Source organism: Oncorhynchus clarkii, chromosome 16 (assembly GCF_045791955.1).
Source record: "Oncorhynchus clarkii lewisi isolate Uvic-CL-2024 chromosome 16, UVic_Ocla_1.0, whole genome shotgun sequence".
Classification (NCBI taxonomy): Eukaryota; Metazoa; Chordata; class Actinopteri; order Salmoniformes; family Salmonidae; genus Oncorhynchus; species Oncorhynchus clarkii.
In genome coordinates, this window is record NC_092162.1 from 63,345,259 (window position 1) to 63,369,382 (window position 24,124).

The 24,124-nt window shown below is 43.7% G+C and overlaps 2 protein-coding genes across 3 annotated transcripts in view; one reads left to right on the top strand and one right to left on the bottom strand.

The window, feature by feature from the left end:
* LOC139368897 (calcium channel, voltage-dependent, alpha 2/delta subunit 3a) overlaps positions 1 to 24,124 on the top strand; it is a 249,861-nt gene that overhangs the window by 181,340 nt on the left and 44,397 nt on the right. The window contains exons 23-24 of the mRNA XM_071108374.1: positions 1 to 37; positions 1,276 to 1,353. The exon at positions 1 to 37 is cut by the window's left edge and continues 85 nt beyond it. Coding sequence (XP_070964475.1) covers positions 1 to 37; positions 1,276 to 1,353 — 115 coding nt within the window. The remainder of the gene's footprint in view (positions 38 to 1,275; positions 1,354 to 24,124) is intronic.
* Positions 11,896 to 19,252, bottom strand: LOC139368896 (leucine-rich repeat and transmembrane domain-containing protein 1). 2 transcript variants are annotated; one of them, XM_071108371.1, is made up of 4 exons: positions 18,783 to 19,252; positions 16,842 to 17,232; positions 16,532 to 16,737; positions 11,896 to 13,528 (listed from the first exon to the last, which is right to left on the bottom strand). In XM_071108371.1, the coding sequence occupies exons 1-4, from the start codon at positions 18,787 to 18,789 to the stop codon at positions 13,035 to 13,037; spliced, it is 1,098 nt and encodes a 365-aa protein (XP_070964472.1). In that variant the 5' UTR covers positions 18,790 to 19,252; the 3' UTR covers positions 11,896 to 13,034. The 2 variants fall into 2 exon arrangements, with proteins under 2 accessions (XP_070964472.1, XP_070964474.1); XM_071108373.1 differs by having other exon boundaries at positions 11,906 to 13,528; positions 18,687 to 19,229.

Consider the following 24,124-nt stretch of genomic DNA (forward strand, 5'->3'; position numbering starts at 1 on the left):
CCGGGAACCTTTGTCTACTCTCTCCCCTTCAACACAGGTAGGTACACCTGTCCTCTATGTGAAAACATCACTGAACAGTCCTCCTTTGATAGCCTGAACACACAGCCGAATCTGGTACAACTGCTCCACCCTGTGTCCACTGGAGAAATTACATGAGTGGTTCAAATACACACAGCGAGAGAGAGAGAAACACAGTCCTTCCTGTTTAACTCTCCCAGTAGTGAGATGTTTAGAGGGCTGTTTTTAGTGGTTGGTACCATATTGCAGCCAAATGCCTGAGAGGGAACATGAAAATAAGTTGATATGTAAATGGTTATTGCCTAACATAAACCGTTTCCATTACACACATATTTTGCGGAGGATGATTGCATTCAACCAAATCCATTTTTCCCTTACCATTGCTTTTCTAGTTATTTCTATCCCTATTTCCATGTTTTCCTTCTCCTTCCCCTTTCTCTCCCTCTTTCTCTCCCTCCCTCTTTCTCTCGCTCCTCTCTCTCTCTCTCTCTCTCTCTCTCTCTCTCTCTCTCTCTCTCTCTCTCTCTCTCTCTCTATCTGTCTCTCTCTGTCTCTCCTTCTCTCTTCTCTCATCTCTCTCTGTCTCTCTCTCTCTCTCTCTGTCTCTCCTTCTCTCTTCTCTCTTCTCTCTCTGTCTGTCTCTCTCTCTCTCTCTCTCTCTGTCTCTCCTTCTCTCTTCTCTCTCTGTTTCTCCCTCTCTCTCTCTTTCTCTCTCTGTCTCTCCTTCTCTCTTCTCTCTCTGTTTCTCCCTCTCTCTCTCTGTCTCTCTCTGTCTCTCCTTCTCTCTTCTCTCTCTCTCTATCGCTTTTATTAATTCTGGACTGTGTTCTTGTGGACAGGGCTGATTGCTATGGGTTGAAATTAGATATGTTATAACGAGCTGCCACACACCCACACACACACACACACACACACACACACACACACACACACACACACACACACACACACACACACACACACACACACACACACACACACACACATACACACACACACACACATGCACACCCACACACACTCAGAGAAACCAGTGCCCTTCCAATAGTATTATTGAAAGAACATGTTTTGAGTGGCCTGCTGTTGCCTCAGGGAGTCCATTAAACCACACTCTAATAATACTGGTGATCTTCTATTTACTTTCTGAGGTTGCCGTGGTCATTTGATTACTATAGTATATAATGTAGATACCCTGCAGGAATGCTTATTGTAGTGATGACAAGGAGACTGATGGTGTGTGTTCTGTATGTGTCCTAGGGAAGGACAATAATAGTGTAGTGTTGGCCAGCACTGCCATTCAGCTACTGGACGAAAGAAAATCACCCATTGCTGCCGGTGAGTTGATTTAACTCCTTCAAAACACACACATACACACAGACACAAACACAAACACACTGAGCTCTGGACACGCACACATTCTGCATCTAGCACACAACACTCTCTCTCACACACACACTCTCCTCGATGGTGCCTTCTCCTTCACACTCTCACTCAGACTCTGTTGATCTGGATAGTGTGTCATCTTGCTTGGACAGCAAATGGCTGTCCTCCCCTCTAGCCTCAGGCAAGGTTGAAGGTCAACCTTTGGCCTTACTTCTGCACACAGCTGGCTATGGAGGAGGACTGTTGTGTGTGTGTGTGTGTGTGTGTGTGTGTGTGTGTGTGTGTGTGTGTGTCAGGGAAAGTTTACGTTGGGAAGTGTGGCGCTGGACAACGTGACCCATGTACGGGACCCATGTACAGGACCCATGTACGTGACCCATGTACGGGACCCATGTACGGGACCCATGTACGGGACCCATGTACGGGACCCATGTACGGGACCCATGTACGGGACCCATGTACAGCGCATTCAGAAAGTATTCAGACCCATTGCCCTTTTCCACATATTGTTACATTACAGCCTTATTCTAAAATGGATTCCATGTTTTTTTTCCCCTCATCAATCTACATGCAATAACCCATAATGACAAAGCAAAAACAGGTTTTTAGATAAAGAAAAAAAATGAAATATCACATTTACATACACTACCGTTCAAAAGTTTGGGATCACTTAGAAATGTCCTTGTTTTTGAAAGAAAAGCACATTTTTGTCTATTAAAATAACATCAAATTGATCAGAAATACAGTGTAAATATTGTTCATGCTGTAAATGACTATTTTAGCTGGAAACAGCAGATTTGTTATTGAATACCTACATAGGCGAAAAGAGGCCCATTATCAGCAACCATCACTCCTGTGTACTAATGGCATGTTGTGTTAGCTAATCCAAGTTTATCATTTTAAAAAGCTAATTTTTCATTAGAAAACCATTTTGCAATTATGTTACCACAGCTGAAAACTGTTTACTATCAAATTTGCAAAGCGTCAATACAGGATTAAGATTGAATCCTACTACACCGGCTCTGACGCTCGTCGGATGTAGCAGGGCTTGAAAACTATTACGGACAACAAAGGGAAACCCAGACGCGAGCTGCCCAGTGACACGGGACTACCAGACGAGCTAAATGCCTTTTATACTCGCTTCGAGGCAAGCAACACTGAAGCATGCCTGAGAGAACCAGCTGTTCTGGATGACTGTGTGGTAATGTTCTCGGTAGCTGATGTGAACAAAACCTTTAAACAGGTCAACATTCACAAAGACGCTGGACCAGACGGATTACCAGGGCATGTACTCAAATCATGCATGGACCAACTGTCAAGTGTCTTCACTGACATTTTCAACCTCTCCCTGACTGAGTCTGTAATACCTACATATTTCAAGCAGACCACCATAGTCCCTATGCCCAAGGAACAAAAGGTAACCTGCCTAAATGATTATCGCCCTGTGGCACTCACGTCTGTAGCCATGAAGTGCTTTGAAAGGCTGGTCATGTCATACATCAACAGCCTCCTCCCGGACACCCTGGACCCACTCCAATTTGCATACCGCCCCAACAGATCCACAGATGACGCAATCTCAATCACACTCCACACTGCCCTTTCTCACCTGGACTAAAGGAACACCTATGTGAGAATGATGTTCATTGACTACAGCTCAGCGTTCAACACCATAGTGCCCACGAAGCTCATCACTAAGCTAAGGACTCTGGAACTAAACACCTCCCTTTGCAACTGGATCCTGGACTATCTGACAGGCCGCCCCCAGGTGGTAAGAGTAGGCAACAACACGTCTGCCACGCTGATCCTTAACACTGGGGACCCTCAGGGGTGTATACTTCTTCCCCTCTTGTTTTCCCTGTTCACCCACGACTGCTTGGCCAAACACGACTCCAACACCATCATTAAGTTTGCTGACGACCCAACAGTGGTAGGCCCGATCACAGACAACAATGAGATGGCCTATAGGGAGGAGGTCAAACAACTGGCAGTGTGGCCAAGCCTCCTGCCATCCAGGACCTATATAATAGGCGGTGTCAGAGGAAAGCCCATAAAATATTCAGAGACTCCAGTCACACAAGTTATAGACTGTTTTCTCTGCTACTGCACGGCAAGCGGTGCCGGAACACCAAGTCTGGGACCAAAAGGCTCCTCAACAGCTTCTACCCCCAAGCCATAAGACTGCTGAACAATTCATAAAATCACCACCGGACAATTTACATTGACCCCCTCCCTCCCTTTTGTACACTCTGTGTTTGTTTGTTACCTATGCATAGTCACTTTGTCCCCAACTACATGTACAGATTACCTCAACTAGCCTGTACCCCTGCACACTGACTCGGTACTGGTGCCCCCTGTATATAGCTTCCACACTGACTCAGTACCGGTGCCCCCTGTATATAGCTTCCACACTGACTCGGTACCGGTGCCCCCTGTATATAGCTTCCACACTGACTCAGTACCGGTGCCCCCTGTATATAGCTTCCACACTGACTCGGTACCGGTGCCACCTGTATATAGCTTCCACACTGACTCAGTACCGGTGCCCCCTGTATATAGCTTCCACACTGACTCGGTACCGGTGCCCCCTGTATATAGCTTCCACACTGACTCGGTACCGGTGCCCCCTGTATATAGCTTCCACACTGACTCGGTACCGGTGCCCCCTGTATATAGCTTCCACACTGACTCGGTACCGGTGCCCCCTGTATATAGCTTCCACACTGACTCGGTATGTATATAACCTTGTTATTGTTATTTTGTTACTTTTATTACTACTTTTTATTGTAGTCTACTTGGTAAATATTTTCTTCTTGATCTGCACTGTTGGTTAAAGGCTTGTCAGTAAGCATTTCATGGTGAAGTCTACACTTGTTGTATTCAGCGCATGTAACAAATAACATTTGATTTGATTTGTCCTGATTAAAGAAGCAAGAAAACTGGCCATCTTTAGACTAGTTGAGTATCTGGAGCATCAGCATTTGTGGGTTCGATTACAGGCTCAAAATAGCCTGAAACAAAGATCTTTCTTCTGAAACTCGTCAGACTATTCTTGTTCTGAGAAATTAAGGCTATTCCATGCAAGAAATTGCCAAGAAACTGAAGATCTGGTACAACGCTGTGTTCTACGCTGTGTACTACTCCCTTCACAGAACGGAGCAAACTGGCCCTAACCATAATCGAAAGAGGAGTGGGAGGCCCCGGTGCACAACTGAGCAAGAGGAAAATATGTACAATAGAGTGTCTAGTTTGAGAAACAGACACCTCACAAGTCCTCAACTGGCAGCTTCATTAAATAGTACCTGCACAACACCAGTCTCAACGTCAACAGTGAAGAGGCGACTCCAGGATGCTGGCCTTCTAAGCAGAGTTGTAAAGAAAAAGCCAAATCTCAGACTGGCCAATGAAAAGAAAAGATTAAGATGGTCAAAAGAACACAGACACTGGACAGAGGAACTCTGCCTAGAAGGCCAGGAACCCGGAGTCGTCTCATCACCCAAATCATAGACTGTTCTATCTTCTACCGCAGAGCAAGGGGTACCGATACACCAAGTCTGGAACCAACAGGACCCTGAACAGATTCTACCCCCAAGCAATAATACATAATAAATATAATACAATATAATAATTAGTTAAATAGTTAACCAAATAGATACCCAGACTATCTGCACTGACCGTTTTGCACTAACTCATTTGACTCATCAAGCTGCTGTTACTTTCTATTATCTATCCTGTTGTCCAGTCACTTTATCCCTACCTACAGTATACTGCTGTTACTGTCTATTATCTATCCTTTACCCCTACCTACAGTATAGTGGTGTTACTGTCTATTATCTATCCTTTACCCCTACCTACAGTATTCTGCTGTTACTGTCTATTATCTATCCTTTACCCCTACCTACAGTATACTGCTGTTACTGTCTATTATCTATCCTTTACCCCTACCTACAGTATACTGCTGTTACTGTCTATTATCTATCCTGTTGTCTAGTCACTTTATCCCTACCTACAGTATACTGCTGTTACTGTCTATTATCTATCCTTTACCCCTACCTACAATATACTGCTGTTACTGTCTATTATCTATCCTTTACCCCTACCTACAGTATACTGCTGTTAATGTCTATTATCTATCCTGTATCCCTACCTACAGTATACTGCTGTTACTGTCTGTTATCTATCCTTTATCCCTACCTACAGTATACTGCTGTTACTGTCTATTATCTATCCTGTTGTCTAGTCACTTTACCCCTACCTACAGTATACTGATGTTACTGTCTATTATCTATCCTATTGTCTAGTCACTTTATCCCTACCTACAGTATACTGCTGTTACTGTCTATTATTATAGGCCTATACTACAGTAAAGCAGTGATTAGTTAGTGATCAGTTATGCTATTAGTGTTTGACATGTGAGGAGTGTGTGTGTGAATAAGTGAATAAGTGTAGCATTTTGATAGGTTGTGTTTGGAAAAGGAAAGCAAGTCACTTCCTGTTAGATTTTTGTGTTTTAGGTAGAGAATTGTGTGTAGAGATTTGAAAAAAGTGTTTTATGCAATTGACAACAGAGTCAAAGGATGAGAAATAACTTATGGTTTTGGATATTTGGTGTGTAGTGTTGCACTTTGAGTGAGAGGTTTCAAAAATCGTGTGACATGAAAAGATTTTGTGTGTAAGCAGTTGGAAAAAACAGTAATAAGTATTCAACCCCTTTGTTATGATAGTTCCAGGATTTAATGGCTGTGACAGGAGAAAACTGAGGATGCATCAACAACATTGTAGTTACTCCACAATACTAACCTAAATGACAGAGTGAAAAGAAGGAAGCCTGTACAGAACACAAATATTCAGAAACATGCACTAAAGTAATTCTTCAAAAACATTTGACAAAACAATTAACTTTTTGTCCTGAATACAAAGTGTTATGTTTGTGGCAAATCCAACACATCACTGAGTACCACTCTCCATATTTTCAAGGTGTGTGTTTATATGTTAGGAGAAGGTGTGTGTTTGTGTTAGGAGAATGTGTGCGTTTGTGTTAGGAGAATGTGTGCTAATGTGTTAGGGGAGTGTTTGTGTGTTTGTCTGTTACCTCATACATCATGTCATTAATGGCTATCAAGATTTTTAACCAGGAAACAAAATGTGACCATCCATGTCTGTAGGTGTGTGTGTGTGTGTGTGTGTGTGTGTGTGTGTGTGTGTGTGTGTGTGTTTGGGGAATGTGTGTGGGGAATGTGTGTGTGGAATGTGTGTGTGTGGGGAATGTGTGTGGGGAATGTGTGTGTTTGTGTGTTAGGGGAATGTGTCTGTTTGTGTGTGTTAGGGGAATGTGTGTGTGTTTGTTAGAGGAATGTGTGTGTGTGTGGGGGGAATGTGTGTGTGTTTGTTAGAGGAATGTGTGTGTGTTAGGGGAATGTGTGTGTGTTAGGGGAATGTGTGTGTGTTAGGGGAATGTGTGTGTGTTAGGGGAATGTGTGTGTGTTTGTTAGAGGAATGTATGTGTGTGTGGGGGGGGGGAATGTGTGTGGGGAATGTGTGTGTGTGTGGGGAATGTGTGTGTTTGTGTGTTAGGGGAATGTGTCTGTTTTTGTGTGTTAGGAGAATGTGTCTGTTTGTGTGTGTTAGGGGAATGTGTGTGTGTTTGTTAGAGGAATGTGTGTGTTAGGGGAATGTGTGTGTGGGGAATGTGTGTGTGTGTGTGGGGAATGTGTGTGTGTTTGTTAGAGGACTGTGTGTGTTAGGGGAATGTGTGTGGGGAATGCGTGCGTGTGTGTGTTAGGGGAATGTGTCTGTTTTTGTGTGTTAGGGGAATGTGTCTGTTTGTGTGTGTTAGGGGAATGTGTGTATGTTTGTTAGAGGAATGTGTGTGTTAGGGGAATGTATGTGTGTGTGGGGAATGTGTGTGTGTGTGGGGAATGTGTGTGTGTTTGTTAGAGGAATGTGTGTGTTAGGGGAATGTGTGTGTGTGTGGGGAATGTTTGTGTGTGTGGGGAATGTGTGTGTTTGTGTGTTAGGGGAATGTGTCTGTTTGTGTGTGTTAGGGGAATGTGTCTGTTTGTGTGTGTTAGGGGAATGTGTGTCTTATTGGAATGTGTGTGTGTGTGTGGGGAATGTGTGTGTGTGTGGGGAATGTGTGTGTGTGTGGGGATTGTGTGTGGGGAATGTGTGTGAGGAATGTGTGTGTGTGTGTGGGGAATGTGTGTGTGTGGGGAATGTGTGTGTGGGGAATGTGTGTGTTTGTGTGTTAGGGGAATGTGTGTTTGTGTGTGTTAGGGGAATGTGTGTGTGTTTGTTAGAGGAATGTGTGTGTTTTTGTGTGTTAGAGGAATTTGTGTGTGTTTATGTGTGGTGTGTGTGTGTGTTAGGGGAATGTGTGTGTTTGTGTGTTAGGGGAATGTGTGTGTTTGTGTGTTAGGGGAATGTGTTTGTGTGTTAGGGGAACGTATGTGTGTGTGTGTGTGTGTGTGTGTGTGTGTGTGTGTGTGTGTGTGTGTGTGTGTGTGTGTGTGTGTGTGTGTGTGTTTGGGGAATGTGTGTGTGTTTGTGTGTTTGGGGAATGTGTGTCTGTTTGTGTGTTAGGGGAATTTGTGTGTGTTTATGTGTGGTGTGTGTGTGTGTGTGTGTGTTAGGGGAATGTGTGTGTTTGTGTTTTAGGGGAATGTGTGTGTTTGTGTGTTAGGGGAATGTGTTTGTGTGTTAGGGGAACATATGTGTGTGTGTGTGTGTGTGTGTGTGTGTGTGTGTGTGTGTGTGTGTGTGTGTGTGTGTTTGGGGAATGTGTGTGTGTTTGTGTGTTTGGGGAATGTGTGTATGTTTGTGTGTTAGGGGAATTCGTGTGTGTTTATGTGTGGTGTGTGTGTGTGTGTGTGTGTGTGTTAGGGGAATGTGTGTGTGTGTGTGTTAGGGGAATGTGTGTGTGTTTGTGTGTTAGGTGAATGTGTGTGTGTTTGTGTGTTAGGGGAATGTGTGTGTGTGTGTGTTAGGGGAATGTATGTGTGTGTGTGTGTTAGGGGAATGTATGTGTGTTTGTGTGTTAGGGGAATGTGTGTGTGTGTTTATGTGTGGTGTGTGTGTGTGTGTGTGTTAGGGGAATGTGTGTGTGTGTGTGTTAGGGGAATGTATGTGTGTGTGTGTGTTAGGGGAATGTGTGTGTGTGTTTATGTGTGGTGTGTGTGTGTGTGTGTGTTAGAGGAATGTGTGTGTGTGTGTGTGTTAGGGGAATGTGTGTGTGTTTGTGTGTTAGGGGAATGTGTGTGTGTTTGTGTGTTAGGGGAATGTGTGTGTGTTTGTGTGTTAGGGGAATGTGTGTGTGTGTGTGTGTGTTAGGGGAATGTATGTGTGTGTGTGTGTGTTAGGGGAATGTGTGTGTGTTTGTGTGTTAGGGGAATGTGTGTGTGTTTGTGTGTTAGGGGAATGTGTGTGTGTGTTGGGGGAATGTGTGTGTGTTTGTGTGTTAGGGGAATGTGTGTGTGTTTGTGTGTTAGGGGAATGTATGTGTGTGTGTTTGTGTGTTAGGGGAATGTGTGTGTGTGTGTGTTAGGGGAATGTGTGTGTGTTTGTGTGTTAGGGGAATGTGTGTGTGTGTTTGTGTGTTAGGGGAATGTGTGTGTGTTTGTGTGTTAGGGGAATGTGTGTGTGTGTGTGTGTTAGGGGAATGTATGTGTGTGTGTGTGTTAGGGGAATGTGTGTGTGTTTGTGTGTTAGGGGAATGTGTGTGTGTTTGTGTGTTAGGGGAATGTGTGTGTGTGTTAGGGGAATGTGTGTGTGTTTGTGTGTTAGGGGAATGTGTGTGTGTTTGTGTGTTAGGGGAATGTGTGTGTGTTTGTGTGTTAGGGGAATGTGTGTGTGTGTGTGTTAGGGGAATGTATGTGTGTGTGTGTTCATTTAGGGGAATGTGTGTGTGTTTGTGTGTTAGGGGAATGTGTGTGTGTTTGTGTGTTAGGGGAATGTGTGTGTGTGTTAGGGGAATGTGTGTGTGTTTGTGTGTTAGGGGAATGTGTGTGTGTGTTAGGGGAATGTGTGTGTGTTTGTGTGTTAGGGGAATGTGTGTGTGTTTGTGTGTTAGGGGAATGTGTGTGTGTGTTTTTGTGTAAGAGGACTCGAGAGAGAAGGAAAAGGCTGTTGTAGGTCTTTGCTTCACCTCCTTGAAGAGGAACTCTCCTACTCTATTTCAACATAATGTGTTCTTCCCTTTGGCGTATTAAATGAGGATAAAAGATGTCTAATGGAGGATATTTCTGTTCCATGACATCATTACCCACCTCTCTCTAAGCAGGAATATACCGGTGTTGTAGAAATACCTCCTTTGGGTAATGATATAGAACTGAAGGATGGACGCGCACGCACACACACACACACATGCGCACGCACGCACACACACACACACACACACACGCACAGGCACACGCACACACAACCTCTTCTGTAACGCTCAGTATGTGCTGTCCTCAGGATTATTCACCTCCTCCCTAACTGCTGTCTGAACGTGGCTGATGTATTCAGTGTCATTGTGTCCTGGGATTATGGGTAATCTTATTCTGTCACAACATGTGCAGCAATTTAGACAATCTTCTCATCACTGGGATGATCTAGCAGGCCCTAGATCAGCTCCACTGTGTTTGAGGGAGAGTTGATTTATAGTGCAACATGTTCTATCTATCTGTGCTTTACCACATACAGTATCAACCCCCTGCATCGGACACAAGGGGGCGGTATGGAGCTCATCTCTGAGTTTTGAAACAACAGCAGGACACCATTCCTGTCCAGATTAGACTGATGTTCTGAAACAGAAAGCGTGATAGGGATTTAAAGATGGTTGCAAAGACATCAAGTGCAAGAAAAGAAAGGTAAGACAAGAAAGGGTTTAGAGAGAAAAGAGGGAAGAGGGGGAGGAGGACAGTAGAGAGATACTTTATATGATAGAGAGGATGAGCGGATAATAGAGATGAAGAGAGACAAAGTAGTTAAGACAGGAGACTATACAAAAATATAGAATGAGAGAAAGATACTGAGAGGAGAATAGAGAGAGAGACAGAGTGAGAAGGAAGAAAAGAGGGCAGAAGGAGAGAAGATGATTTCACGGTGTCTGAATGCGATGACATGCGAGTGGTGCATTGTGGGTAGCGTTGGCCTGGGGGAAACGACAGTGTGCTGAAGCAGAAGGAGAGAGATGGAGAGTCTGTGCAGTGCCACCACGCACACACACACACGCGCACACACACACACCATTCTACATACAGTAGAACTGTCTTCTCAGTGGAAATAGTATGACCAATAGCAGTAATCAGCTCATCAGCAAAATAATTCAACTCAACAAACACATAGCAGTAACTCAGTAGTAAGACGGTAGTAACACACTGTGAAAAGAGTGCTCAGTGTAACAGCGGTGAGGGCAGCCTCTATATTACGTAGGTACTGATGAGCAGTAATGATAATTGTGCTGCTCAGATTGAAGAGGGCATGTAATGATGTTTGGACTGGAGATGCAGCCTAATGGTAATTCAGTATAGGCCGGTTAGGGCCAGTTTTCCTCTCTGCTCCAGTTGGCCTGAGCTTCATGAATAGGCTAATATGCTAACTTAACACGACAGCCCAGTGACTTCACACATCCTGGGCACTGCAGACATCTCTGACTCATAGCGTGTGTGTGTGTGTGTGTGTGTGTGTGTGTGTGTGTGTGTCTGTGTCTGTGTCTGTGTGTGTGTGCGTGTGTGCGTGTGTGCGTGTGTGCGTGCGTGTGTGCATGTGTGCGTGTGTGCGTGTATCTGTGTCTGTGTCTGTGTGTGTGTGTGTGTGTGTGTGTGTGTGTGTCTGTGTGTGTGTGTGTGTGTGTGTGTGTCTGTGTGTGTGTGTGCACAGTCTCTGGTTGGAGGGTCTTTACTGTATGGCTAGCTGGATCCTTCAGGCAGCTTCTAGAACACGGATGTGTTTCCTCGTGTGGAACACACACTCACAGGGTCATATGGACTGATAGCCTTTTAGGGTCCTGTGAGTTTCACAGAAATAGGTTAGAGGTGACTTTGACTGTTTCTCTCTGTCTCTGTCACACGCAAGCATGATGACACACACACATACACACGTACACATTGAAACACATTCCCATTTCCACACACAACCCCCTCCGGCTCCATCACTGTGCAGTGTAATTCATGATGCAGGCCACAATAGCTCTCTGTCCAATTATGTCATCCCCAACACTGTGTGTGTGTGTGTGTGTGTGTGTGTGTGTGTGTGTGTGTGTGTGTGTGTGTGTGTGTGTGGAGAGGTGTGTGTGTGTGTGTGTGTGTGTGTGTGTGTGTGTGTGTGTGTGTGTGTGTGTGTGTGTGTGTGTGTGTGTGTGTGTGTGTGTGTGTGTGTGTGTGTGTGTGTGGAGAGGTGTGTGTGTGTGTGTGTGTGTGTGTGTGTGTGTGTGTGTGTGTGTGTGTGTGTGTGTGTGTGTGTGTGTGTGTGTGTGTGTGTGTGTGTGTGTGTGAGAGAATGAAAAGACTCAACCCATGGTGTTCATGTTATTTTAGTTTTGTTTCATTATTGCTTGTAGAATCATCCATCTTCCACACATTAAGGAAAATATGCATATTTTCTCCTTCAGCACACACACACACACGCACACACACGCGCACAATCACACAGACACGCATACACACACACACACACACGCACACACACAAACCTCTTGGCCAGGTCACCCTCCCAAAAGAGGTTTCTTACCTAAAGGGTATTTTCCTGGTTAAATAAAGGTTAAATCAAATGTTAAAAAGCACACACACATTATAGCTGCCCACTAAGAATCTGCACTTCAAAATTAGACAGAATCAAAAGATATGAACAATAGTTTACAAAGAAAAGCAAACATAAAACAAACTACTAATTATTCAGAAGATAACATTTTACACTATCAACAAACAAAACATTTATCAACATGTTTTTTATCCATTTTTACTACCCTCAGAGGAAATGGAATTGATATGTTGTGATATATTTGGGAGTCCCCAGACACAGAGATCTAGAGATTTGTGTCTTGCCCAGTTTCTATTCACAGCATCTGATGTACCAAGCTTCCGCTCCACACCACAGCACTGTTCCCTGGTTATCATCCAGAGAGATACATTACAACATGTTCAATCACTGTAAAGTAAAGGAGTGTAGATATGTAAGATAGGTAAATACTGCACAAGACGTTTCTAGCTTCCTTTCTCTCTTTCCCTACTGAAGTGCTAACTTTGTACTGATTTCAACTCTCAGTAGATATGGTCTGTAGTTCTCTTATTTGCATTTAGTAGTTTTGGGACAACATGGGGGTATGTTGTGTTGGAAAATAACATTACAACTTTCACTATGAGGTGAACTATTGATACCAACAAAACCTGTCACAGGCAATGGCTTTCTCCAGCAGTGGTTGATATGTGCTGTCCTGTCCTCTGGTTAAGGTGTAGACCAGGTATGAATGATGGGTTTTGGGTCAGGTCCCAGTTTAGTCCATGGGACTAGAGGTTAAAGTTTAAGCTGAAGATTTGAGTTTTAAGTCAGGGCACACACACACACACACACCTATGACAGAAGTTTCAGGTACAGGGTTCAAAGTTACAGATTCAAAGTTTGTGGGTTAAAGTTCACAGTTCACTCAATCCCATCATCTAGGCGATAGCGTTCTCCAGTGGTTCCTTCTCGTCCGCGCTGCCGTGATCGCCCTTACTCGTCTCCTCACTCTTCTTCAGCTCCCGCTGGTACTTGGCCATGAGGGCAGCGTAGGCACAGCCGTACACCGCTGCAGCCAGCATCATCATCAACACGATGCCACACACCACGCCAGTCACGATCACCGTGGCGATGGCATGACGCAGGTTCACCGGGCGAGGTCTCTGCTTGGGCTCGCACTCAGGGAGACCACTTCCCCCTCCTCCATACCCCTCCCCCATTCCCAGGGGGCCGTGCGGGTTGCCATTGCCGTGTATGTTGCCGTGGGTGTGACCCCTGTTGGACCTGTCAGACTCCAGGTGGTGTATGTTGGAGAACAGGTAGTTGTAGCTGGTGGTCATGCAGGAATGGAAGAGCTGGTAGGGAACATTCTGGAGATCTTTGTCCTTCATCTCCTCTGGTTTGGAGCAGGAGACCTCATCCACCACTCCACCTGGAAATGGAGAGAGAGTGAGACGGTGGTGAGAGGGAGGGAGGTTATTATATCAATAGAAACCCTGAATGTTCGCTTCATGCCTTAAACCTTTCTGTGGTATAAAATACCACTGCTGCAGGTGTTTTCCATGCTATGGTCTGAATGCTAGGGAGTAAACAGGCAGTACAAGTGTGATGACCGACTCTATGTCCGTGTGTTGTCACTTGTTGAGAACAGCCATGCAATACCCCCCTGTGACACATGCTATGTCTGACTTCAGTCTAACTTCCTGTCACAATTACATTTAATCACAGTAGCTAGCACTGACCTGAATAAGGCTACCTGAGATCTGAGATAGTAATTACCAGAGGAACTTAATTTATTTTTTAGATGAAATGACCCGAGTTAACGAGTGTGTCCTGATTCTGTTAATGACTGAACATTCAAATATGAGGCAGTAAAGAGCATGGTAGACAAGTTAATAGTCAGGATATAACCTTCTCTCTCTATCTCTCTCTCTCTCTCTCTCTCCTACTCTCTCTCTCTCTCTCTCTCTCTCTCTCTCTCTCTCTCTCTCTCTCTCTCTCTCTCTCTCCTCCCCTCCCTCTCTCTCTCTCAATTCAATTCAATTCAAGGGCTTTATTGGCATGGGAAACATGTGTTAACATTGCCAAAGCAAGTGAGGTAGATAATATACAAAAGTGAAATAAACAATAAAAATTAACAGTAAACATTACACATACAGAAGTTTAAAAACAATAAAGACATTACAAATGTCACATTATATATATATATATATATATATATATATATATATATATATATATACAGTGTTATAACAATGTACAAATGGTTAAAGTACATAAGGGAAAATAAATAAGGATAAATATGGGTTGTATTTACAATGGTGTTTGTTTTTCACTGATTGCCCTTTTCTCGTGGCAACAGGTCACAAATCTTGCTGCTGTGATGGCACACTGTAGAATTTCACCCGGTAGATATGGGAGTTTATCAAAATTTGATATTTTTTTTGAATTCTTTGTTGATCTGTGTAATCTGAGGGAAATATCTCTCTCTCTCTCTCCCTCTCTCTCTCTATCCTGCTCTCTCTCTCTCTCTCTCTCTCTCTCTCTCTCCCTCTCTCTCTCCCTCTCTCTCTCTCTCTCTCTCTCTCTCTCTCTCTCTCTCTCTCTCTCTATCCTGCTCTCTCTCTCTCTCTCTCTCTCCCTCTCTCTCTCTCTCTCTCTCTCTCTCTCTCTCTCTCTCTCTCTCTCTCTCTCTCTCTCTCTCTCTCTCCCTCTCTCTCTCTATCCTGCTCTCTCTCTCTCTCTCTCTCTCTCTCTCTCTCTCTCTCTCTATCCTGCTCTCTCTCTCTCTCTCTCTCTCTCTCTCTCTCTCTCTCTCTCTCTCTCTCTCACTCTCTCTCTCTATCCTGCTCTCTCTCTCTCTCTCTCTCTCTCTCTCTCTCTCTCTCACTCTCTCTCTCTATCCTGCTCTCTCTCTCTCTCTCTCTCTCTCTCTCTCTCTCTCTCTCTCTCTCTCTATCCTGCTCTCTCTCTCTCTCTCTCTCTCTCTCACTCTCTCTCTCTCTCTCTCTGTCTCTCTCTCTCTCTCTCCCTCTCTCTCTCTCCCTCCCTCTCTCTCTCTCTCTCTCTCTCTGTAGATGTACTCATTATATTATAACTTTATAATTATATTATTATAACTTTCAGATTGGATGGCCTTTACAAAGGGAAATGAGCTGTATGTAGGTTGAGTGTGTGACACACATGTCCTCTGATTTGTGTGTTGTGTTTGTGTGTTTAGCTTTCTGACAGGGATGGTCAGCAGTTTTTTCCTTATGATTACATTCATTCGTTAGGCCTGATCTTAATTCATCTGCATCTGAGAGATGGCGATGATGCGTTCTGAACTGATTGTAGGAATTCATAACCATGCTCATCTTTTTATTCCTCTGTTTATAATGCATCTGTCCATTAGCTCAGCAGACTGACAGTTACATTCATCCCGCCCCCACACACGTTAACACTACAGTCACACATTCACACTACACCAGCCATTACATGAGGAGGAATAACCAAACAAAGTTCCCCTCTCTCCTCCTCCCCTCTGTTCTCTCTCTTTGTCTTTGAGGTGCATGTGCCAGTGGTTAGCATGCTCATACTGATGTAGTATCTTGATTTGAGCCAGTTTGCTACAGCAGGAAATAATCCTGCAGCAACTGGAAATGTGAATTATTATGTGGATTGTAATAATAGTTGTTTTCGTATGGGTTGATACATTTTTTCATAAAGAAAAATCAAGTCTGACATTGAAATTTCCACTTTGAAAACTTCAAAATACTTTTTAAACCTCAAATACACGAGAAGTTTTACAATTCCTTCATTGCATAAAAGCTTTCCTGTAACAGGGTTATCAAATTATGATCCTACATCTGTATTCAGAAAAAATTCCTGTTGCTGGGTCCAGACTGTGGCACCACAGGGATCAGCTGTGACATTACATTACCCACACATTACTTATCTGATAAAAATAACATGATAAACCACACACACATTCACATGGGTGCACACACACTCTCTTTGCTAATTGGACGACAGTTTTAGCTTAATCCGCAATGTGGCACTGGAGGAGGGGTATTACATGTTTTGATTACAGATTTGCATAATGGGGTTTTTGGCTCAGAGTGGGTGTGGGTCTGTGTACCGTATGTATGTGCACATGCATTGTCCCTGTCCTCATTCTCAGTAGAGGTCAACAGCATGTTTTGTAAGCAGTGAGGGATGGTGACATGTGTTGCCAGCTTTGAGGATAGCTGGTAAAACTCTGGAACTGTGAAACTGTACTTATGCCATTGGTTGTAACTAGTTCACAGGCTGCTTAAACCCCATCCACATGACTCAACTGGCATCCATCCATCCATCCATCCATCCATCCATCTATCCGTCCATCCATCCATCCGTCCATCCATCCGTCCATCCATCCATCCATCCATCCATCCATCCATCCATCCGTCCTCACCTCTGAAGAGGAAGGTCTCCAGCCACAGTTTGAGGCCTATGACCTGGCAGTCACACCTCCAGGGGTTCCCTTTCAGGCTTAGATGACCCAGGCCCTCCAGGTTCTCCAGTAGGGACTTGTCCAGCCGCTGCAGCCTGTTGTGGGCTAGCCCTAGCTGGGACAGGTTCCTCAGGCTCTCCCCCATAGCACCAGGCAGACCCGTCAGACTGGGCACAGAACAGAGACGGAGGAGGTCAATGATACAACTGGTGGAGGTGGGAGAGTGATTGGGTACAAGATATTTATCATCTCATAGAGATTGTATGGGTACCTGTTGTGGGACAGATCTAGGTGTGATAGAGATCGTATTGGCCCTAGCAGTCTTCTGTCCAGTTCTCTCAGGGCGTTACTGGCCAGACTGAGACGTTGTAGCCCTCTCAGACCGAGTAGTGTAGAAGGAGACACAGACGTGATGGAGTTATTGGATAGGTCCAAAACACGCAGCAGGGGCGTGTCTCGGAATGCCATGGAAACCAGCCCTCGGATACGGTTGTCTTGGAGATGGAGTTCTAGAGTGTCTGGTTGGAGATGGCGAGGGATGTCATATAAGCCCCGCCCTCGGCAGTCGACGACTTTCGTCCGGCCGTCACAGACACAACCCTTAGGACAGGAGAGGGATAGAGGGAGGAGGAGGGAGAGGAGGATAGATACTACTACAACAGCTGGAGAGAGAGAGAGAGAGAGATCAGAGAGATCAGATACACACCTATTCACACAAACAACTTTATAGTCAATTGTGAAACAACCATAAATATTTAACTCTTTAAATCTGACGGTTTCTTTAGTTCAAAGAAGAGATACATATCTTCTTTCCAAGGTCTGACACACACACACACACACACACACACACACACACACACACACACACACACACACACACACACACACACACACACACACACACACACACACACACACACACACACACACACACACACACACACACACACCACACACACACACACACACACACACACACAACCACACACACACACCAGATATTGGGTATTTGATCCTCTGCGGGCCTCATTGAAATAACTTCCTGTGTCTATTTGGTCTGGGACATAGTGATATTTATAGTGTCAGGATCTGAGAGGGGATACGGTGGGTAGATGTGATACTCTGAGAGCAGCCTGGCAACACTCCTCATAGACACCAGAGTTGAGTTGTAATAGTATCAGACAAGGTGAAAGGGGAGGTATGAGTGTGATGTCGTGGTCTCTCTCTCCAGCTGTGCAGAGAGCTTGTCAGAGAGGGTAATTATTTGTGAACTTGGAGGAGGGTACCAACCAACGCCTCAGGTAAAGCACAAATGACTCACATGAATGTCATGTACCACATGACTTACCAGTGGTGGAACAAGTACTTCATTGCCATACTTGAGTAAAATACTACTTGGGTAAAAGTCTAAAAGTATCTGGTTTTAAATGCACTTAAGTACAGTGGTGGAAAAAGTACTACATTTTCGTACTTGAGTAAAAGTAAAAAGTATGTTATACATCAGATTCCTTATATTAAGCAAACCAGACGGTACGATTGTCTTGTTTTTTAATGATTTTATGGACAGTCAGGGGCACACTCCAACACTTAGATAATTTACTAACACAGTGTTTGTGTTTAGTGAGTCCGCCAGATCAGAGGCAGAAGGGATGACAACACGTTATATTTATAGGTGTGGGAATTGGACCATATTGCTGTCCTGCCTGAGAATATAAAATGTAGTGAGTACTTTTGGGTGTCAGGGAAAATGTATGGAGTAAAAAGTACATATTGTCTTTAAGAATGTCGTGGATTAAAAAGTTAAAAGTTGTTAAAAATATAAATAGTAAAGTACTGAACAAAAAACATCTTCAGTACTTCTTCAACATATTTTAACTTAGTTACTTTACGCCACTTACTCAACACACACACACACACACACACACACACACACACACACACACACACACACACACACACACACACACACACACACACACACACATACACACACACACACACACATATACACACATACACACACAAACATACGCACAGACACACACAACACACAGAAAGACATAATGACAATGTGACGATAATATTGCCACGACATAGTTATTAGACAGAATCTTACTGTTGAGTTATTGAGTTGGCAGATTTCCTCTAACAGTAGCCCTGCTTACGCTCCAGTGTTCCATGTATCTGTTATCTGTTCCACTCGTTCTCTTACCTGTCATATTAGCCTCTTGTCCCCTGGCCAGGTCAGTCGTTCTTGGGTGAGCGGAGAGCGGCGGAGGTGGCTGAAAGCTGGTTACTGATCCTTTAGCAGTCCAGTTAGAGCCTGATTAGAAGTCAGTGTAGCTTCTTGTTCAGTTCTGGTTAGCTTCCAATTAGCAATCTGTTAGCAATCCATGAGCTGTCCAGTTAGCCTTCTCGTTGAGGTTTGATCCTTAGCCGTCGGATAGCATGCATTAGCAGCCACAGCTACGTTGGTAAGTTGTAAAGGTTTGGTATGGTAGAGCAATGCCCAGTGGGAGGGAGGAATAGATGGGGTCAGGGATCAGCGACAGAAGCACTCAGTGCCCTCAGGACCCCAAGTCCTGACTCTGTGGGTGGTAAACCCCATCAGAGCAGAGAGATCAGAACAGAGCAGTAGCCTCCACTGCCAGCTAGCAAGCATGGGAATAACAGCACTGGACTGACTCTCTCTCTCTATATATATATGTATATCTCTCTCTCTCTCTCTCTCTCTCTCTCTCTGGATCTGTCTCATTGGCCAGCTTGGTTGTTCACTCACATGTCTGGTTATTCTCTCTCGCTCTCTCTCTCTCTCACTCTATCTCTTCCTCTCTCTGTCTTCTCTCTTCCTCTCTCACTCACTATCCCTTCTTCAAAAACATATCTGTATTATATATTGATTTCTATATCACTCGTTACTCTTTCTCAATCTAATCCTCTCCTCTCTCTCTCAATGCAATTCAATTAAATTCAATCTGCTTTATTGGCATGGGAAACATATGTAAACATTTTCAAAGCAAGTGAGGTAGATAATATACAATAGTGAAATAAACAATACAAATTATCTCGCTCTCTCGCTCTTTCTCTCTCTCTCTCCAGTGAAGCATGTTCTGTTGAGTATGACGGTGTGTCATCTCACAGTGGACAGCTGTGCCTTTTTTAAAACACTGTACACTCACACACACACAAACACACAGACACACCTACATACTTATACACGCAGTCATACATGCTTGTTCGTCTGGGTCTGATGACATTACGCTTGAGCCGCAGGCAGAAAGGCTTGCCGAACATGCCCTCAGCCACAACACACACACACACGCACACACACACACACAAGCAAACTTACACACCCATACACACACAGCATGGATGTTAAGCTTTTGTGATATGCGTGTGTAAGAGGAGTTTGCATGTAAAAGGATTGTAAAAGATTGCCTCTCTTGCTCAGATGAAGCATAGGAAGGCAGGCAGGAGATAGAGAAGGAGAGAGAAAGACACAGATTGAGCTAAATGAGGAAATCATTTTGAATGATGGGCGTTATTTAAGCACAAAAGCTGATGACCAACCCTTCCTCCCTCCCTCCCACATTTCATCCCTCCTTCATCCATCTCTCATCCCTTCATCTTGTAACAGGGTTCACAGCGTTTCTCATGCTGCTCACAAGCTCTTTATATAACAAGCTTATAATTAGTGAATTTATTTCAGCAGATGCTTCACTACAACAGCCAGAGGTCGGCTTCAGTGAGGTTATCACACACACACACGCAGGTACACACGCACACACACGCGCACACACTCACACAAACGCAAACACACACACGCACACATGCACACACACACACACAATGTTGCAGTCGGTTATGGATAGCCCCGCAGTGTCCAAATGATTTGGATTGAATATGGATAGACACCACATGAATGTAATTCTCTGGATTTTGAAGTTTAGCAATTACATCTGGTCGTCTGAAGCTCAGTTGGTAGAGCATGACACATGCAATGCCTGGATAGAGGGTTTACTTCCTGGGACCACCCGTAGGTAAAAGTTATGCACTGTAAGTCACTAGTCTGCTAGATGGCATACAGTATATACTGTATGTGTTAGCAATACTATTTCACAGGTCAGATATAGTGGTGGAAATGTTTTAAAATGAAAAGACTACATTTGTCAACAACACTTGGATGTGCTGCTGATATGTTCTTACTAGAGCTCTCGTTGGTTTAATGAGATATGAGGGATGTCAGGAAATATTTTAAATTACTGATTAGTGTTGTGTCAAGCTGTGTTTTGTTTTCATGTACACATCTTACTATTGGCATAAATAATACAACTGCTTCTGCACGACCCCTAATAATTAAATACAGCCCTAGTTACTAAAAAGGTGATGACGATGAAGAAGATGGTGGTAAGGAAGATGATGATGAGGAAGATGATGCTGAGGAAGATGATGGAGAGGAAGATTATTATGATGATGGCGTTGATGAAAATGCTGAAGATGACGATGAGGAAGATGATGATGATGATGATTTGAGGGGGTGAAAAGCGGATATTTGAATCGAGCATGATCAAGTAAAAACCCACATTCCCTAAAGCTGGAGTCATTTCTCTGTGAGAGACAGAATCCATACCCCCTCTGACTACATAATAAATACCCCCTCTGACTACATAATAAATACCCCCTCTGACTACATAATAAATACCCCCTCTGACTACAAAATAAATACCCCCTCTGACTACATAATAAATACCCCCTCTGACTACATAATAAATACCCCCTCTGACTGCATAATAAATACCCCCTCTGACTACATAATAAATACCCCCTCTGACTACATAATAAATACCCCCTCTGACTACATAATAAATACCCCCTCTGACTGCATAATAAATACCCCCTCTGACTACATAATAAATACCCCCTCTGACTACATAATAAATACCCCCTCTGACTACATAATAAATACCCCCTCTGACTGCATAATAAATACCCCCTCTGACTACATAATAAATACCCCCTCTGACTACATACCCCCTCTGACTACATAATAAATACCCCCTCTGACTGCATAATAAATACCCCCTCTGACTACATAATAAATACCCCCTCTGACTACATAATAAATACCCCTTCTGACTGAATACCCCCTCTGACTGCATACTGCATAGCCCCTCTGACTGCATACCCCCTCTGACTGCATAATAAATACCCCCTCTGACTACATAATAAATACCCCCTCTGACTGCATAATAAATACCCCCTCTGACTGCATAATAAATACCCCCTCTGACTACATAATAAATACCCCCTCTGACTACATAATAAATACCCCCTCTGACTGCATAATAAATACCCCCTCTGACTACATAATAAATACCCCCTCTGACTACATAATAAATACCCCCTCTGACTACATAATAAATACCCCCTCTGACTACATAATAAATACCCCCTCTGACTACATAATAAATACCCCCTCTGACTGCATAATAAATACCCCCTCTGACTGAATAATAAATACCCCCTCTGACTACATAATAAATACCCCCTCTGACTGCATAATAAATACCCCCTCTGACTACATAATAAATACCCCCTCTGACTGCATAATAAATACCCCCTCTGACTACATAATAAATACCCCCTCTGACTGCATACCCCCTCTGACTGCATACCCCCTCTGACTGCATACCCCCTCTGACTGCATAATAAATACCCCCTCTGACTACATAATAAATACCCCTTCTGACTGAATACCCCCTCTGACTGTATACTGCATACCCCCTCTGACTACATACCCCCTCTGACTGCATAATAAATACCCCCTCTGACTACATAATAAATACCCCCTCTGACTACATAATAAATACCCCCTCTGACTACATAATAAATACCCCCTCTGACTACATAATAAATACCCCCTCTGACTACATAATAAATACCCCCTCTGACTGCATAATAAATACCCCCTCTGACTGAATAATAAATACCCCCTCTGACTACATAATAAATACCCCCTCTGACTGCATAATAAATACCCCCTCTGACTGCATAATAAATACCCCCTCTGACTACATAATAAATACCCCTTCTGACTGAATACCCCCTCTGACTGCATACTGCATACCCCCTCTGACTGCATACCCCCTCTGACTGCATAATAAATACCCCCTCTGACTACATAATAAATACCCCCTCTGACTACATAATAAATACCCCCTCTGACTACATAATAAATACCCCCTCTGACTGCATAATAAATACCCCCTCTGACTACATAATAAATACCCCCTCTGACTACATACCCCCTCTGACTACATAATAAATACCCCCTCTGACTGCATAATAAATACCCCCTCTGACTACATAATAAATACCCCCTCTGACTACATAATAAATACCCCTTCTGACTGAATACCCCCTCTGACTGCATACTGCATAGCCCCTCTGACTGCATACCCCCTCTGACTGCATAATAAATACCCCCTCTGACTACATAATAAATACCCCCTCTGACTGCATAATAAATACCCCCTCTGACTGCATAATAAATACCCCCTCTGACTACATAATAAATACCCCCTCTGACTACATAATAAATACCCCCTCTGACTGCATAATAAATACCCCCTCTGACTACATAATAAATACCCCCTCTGACTACATAATAAATACCCCCTCTGACTACATAATAAATACCCCCTCTGACTACATAATAAATACCCCCTCTGACTACATAATAAATACCCCCTCTGACTGCATAATAAATACCCCCTCTGACTGAATAATAAATACCCCCTCTGACTTCATAATAAATACCCCCTCTGACTGCATAATAAATACCCCCTCTGACTACATAATAAATACCCCCTCTGACTGCATAATAAATACCCCCTCTGACTACATAATAAATACCCCCTCTGACTGCATACCCCCTCTGACTGCATACCCCCTCTGACTGCATACCCCCTCTGACTGCATAATAAATACCCCCTCTGACTACATAATAAATACCCCTTCTGACTGAATACCCCCTCTGACTGCATACTGCATACCCCCTCTGACTACATACCCCCTCTGACTGCATAATAAATACCCCCTCTGACTACATAATAAATACCCCCTCTGACTACATAATAAATACCCCCTCTGACTACATAATAAATACCCCCTCTGACTACATAATAAATACCCCCTCTGACTGCATTATAAATACCCCCTCTGACTGAATAATAAATACCCCCTCTGACTACATAATAAATACCCCCTCTGACTGCATAATAAATACCCCCTCTGACTGCATAATAAATACCCCCTCTGACTACATAATAAATACCCCTTCTGACTGAATACCCCCTCTGACTGCATACTGCATACCCCCTCTGACTGCATACCCCCTCTGACTGCATAATAAATACCCCCTCTGACTACATAATAAATACCCCCTCTGACTACATAATAAATACCCCCTCTGACTGAATAATAAATACCCCCTCTGACTGCATAATAAATACCCCCTCTGACTACATAATAAATACCCCCTCTGACTACATA

Excerpts from the sequence above, each read along its gene's own strand:
- LOC139368896 (XM_071108371.1), bottom strand. Across the intron at positions 16,738-16,841 it reads CTAGATCTGTCCCACAACAG|TCTGACGGGTCTGCCTGGTG; the intron begins GTACCCATACAA and ends TTCTGTGCCCAG. Across the intron at positions 13,529-16,531 it reads GGAGACCTTCCTCTTCAGAG|GTGGAGTGGTGGATGAGGTC; the intron begins GTGAGGACGGAT and ends CTCCATTTCCAG.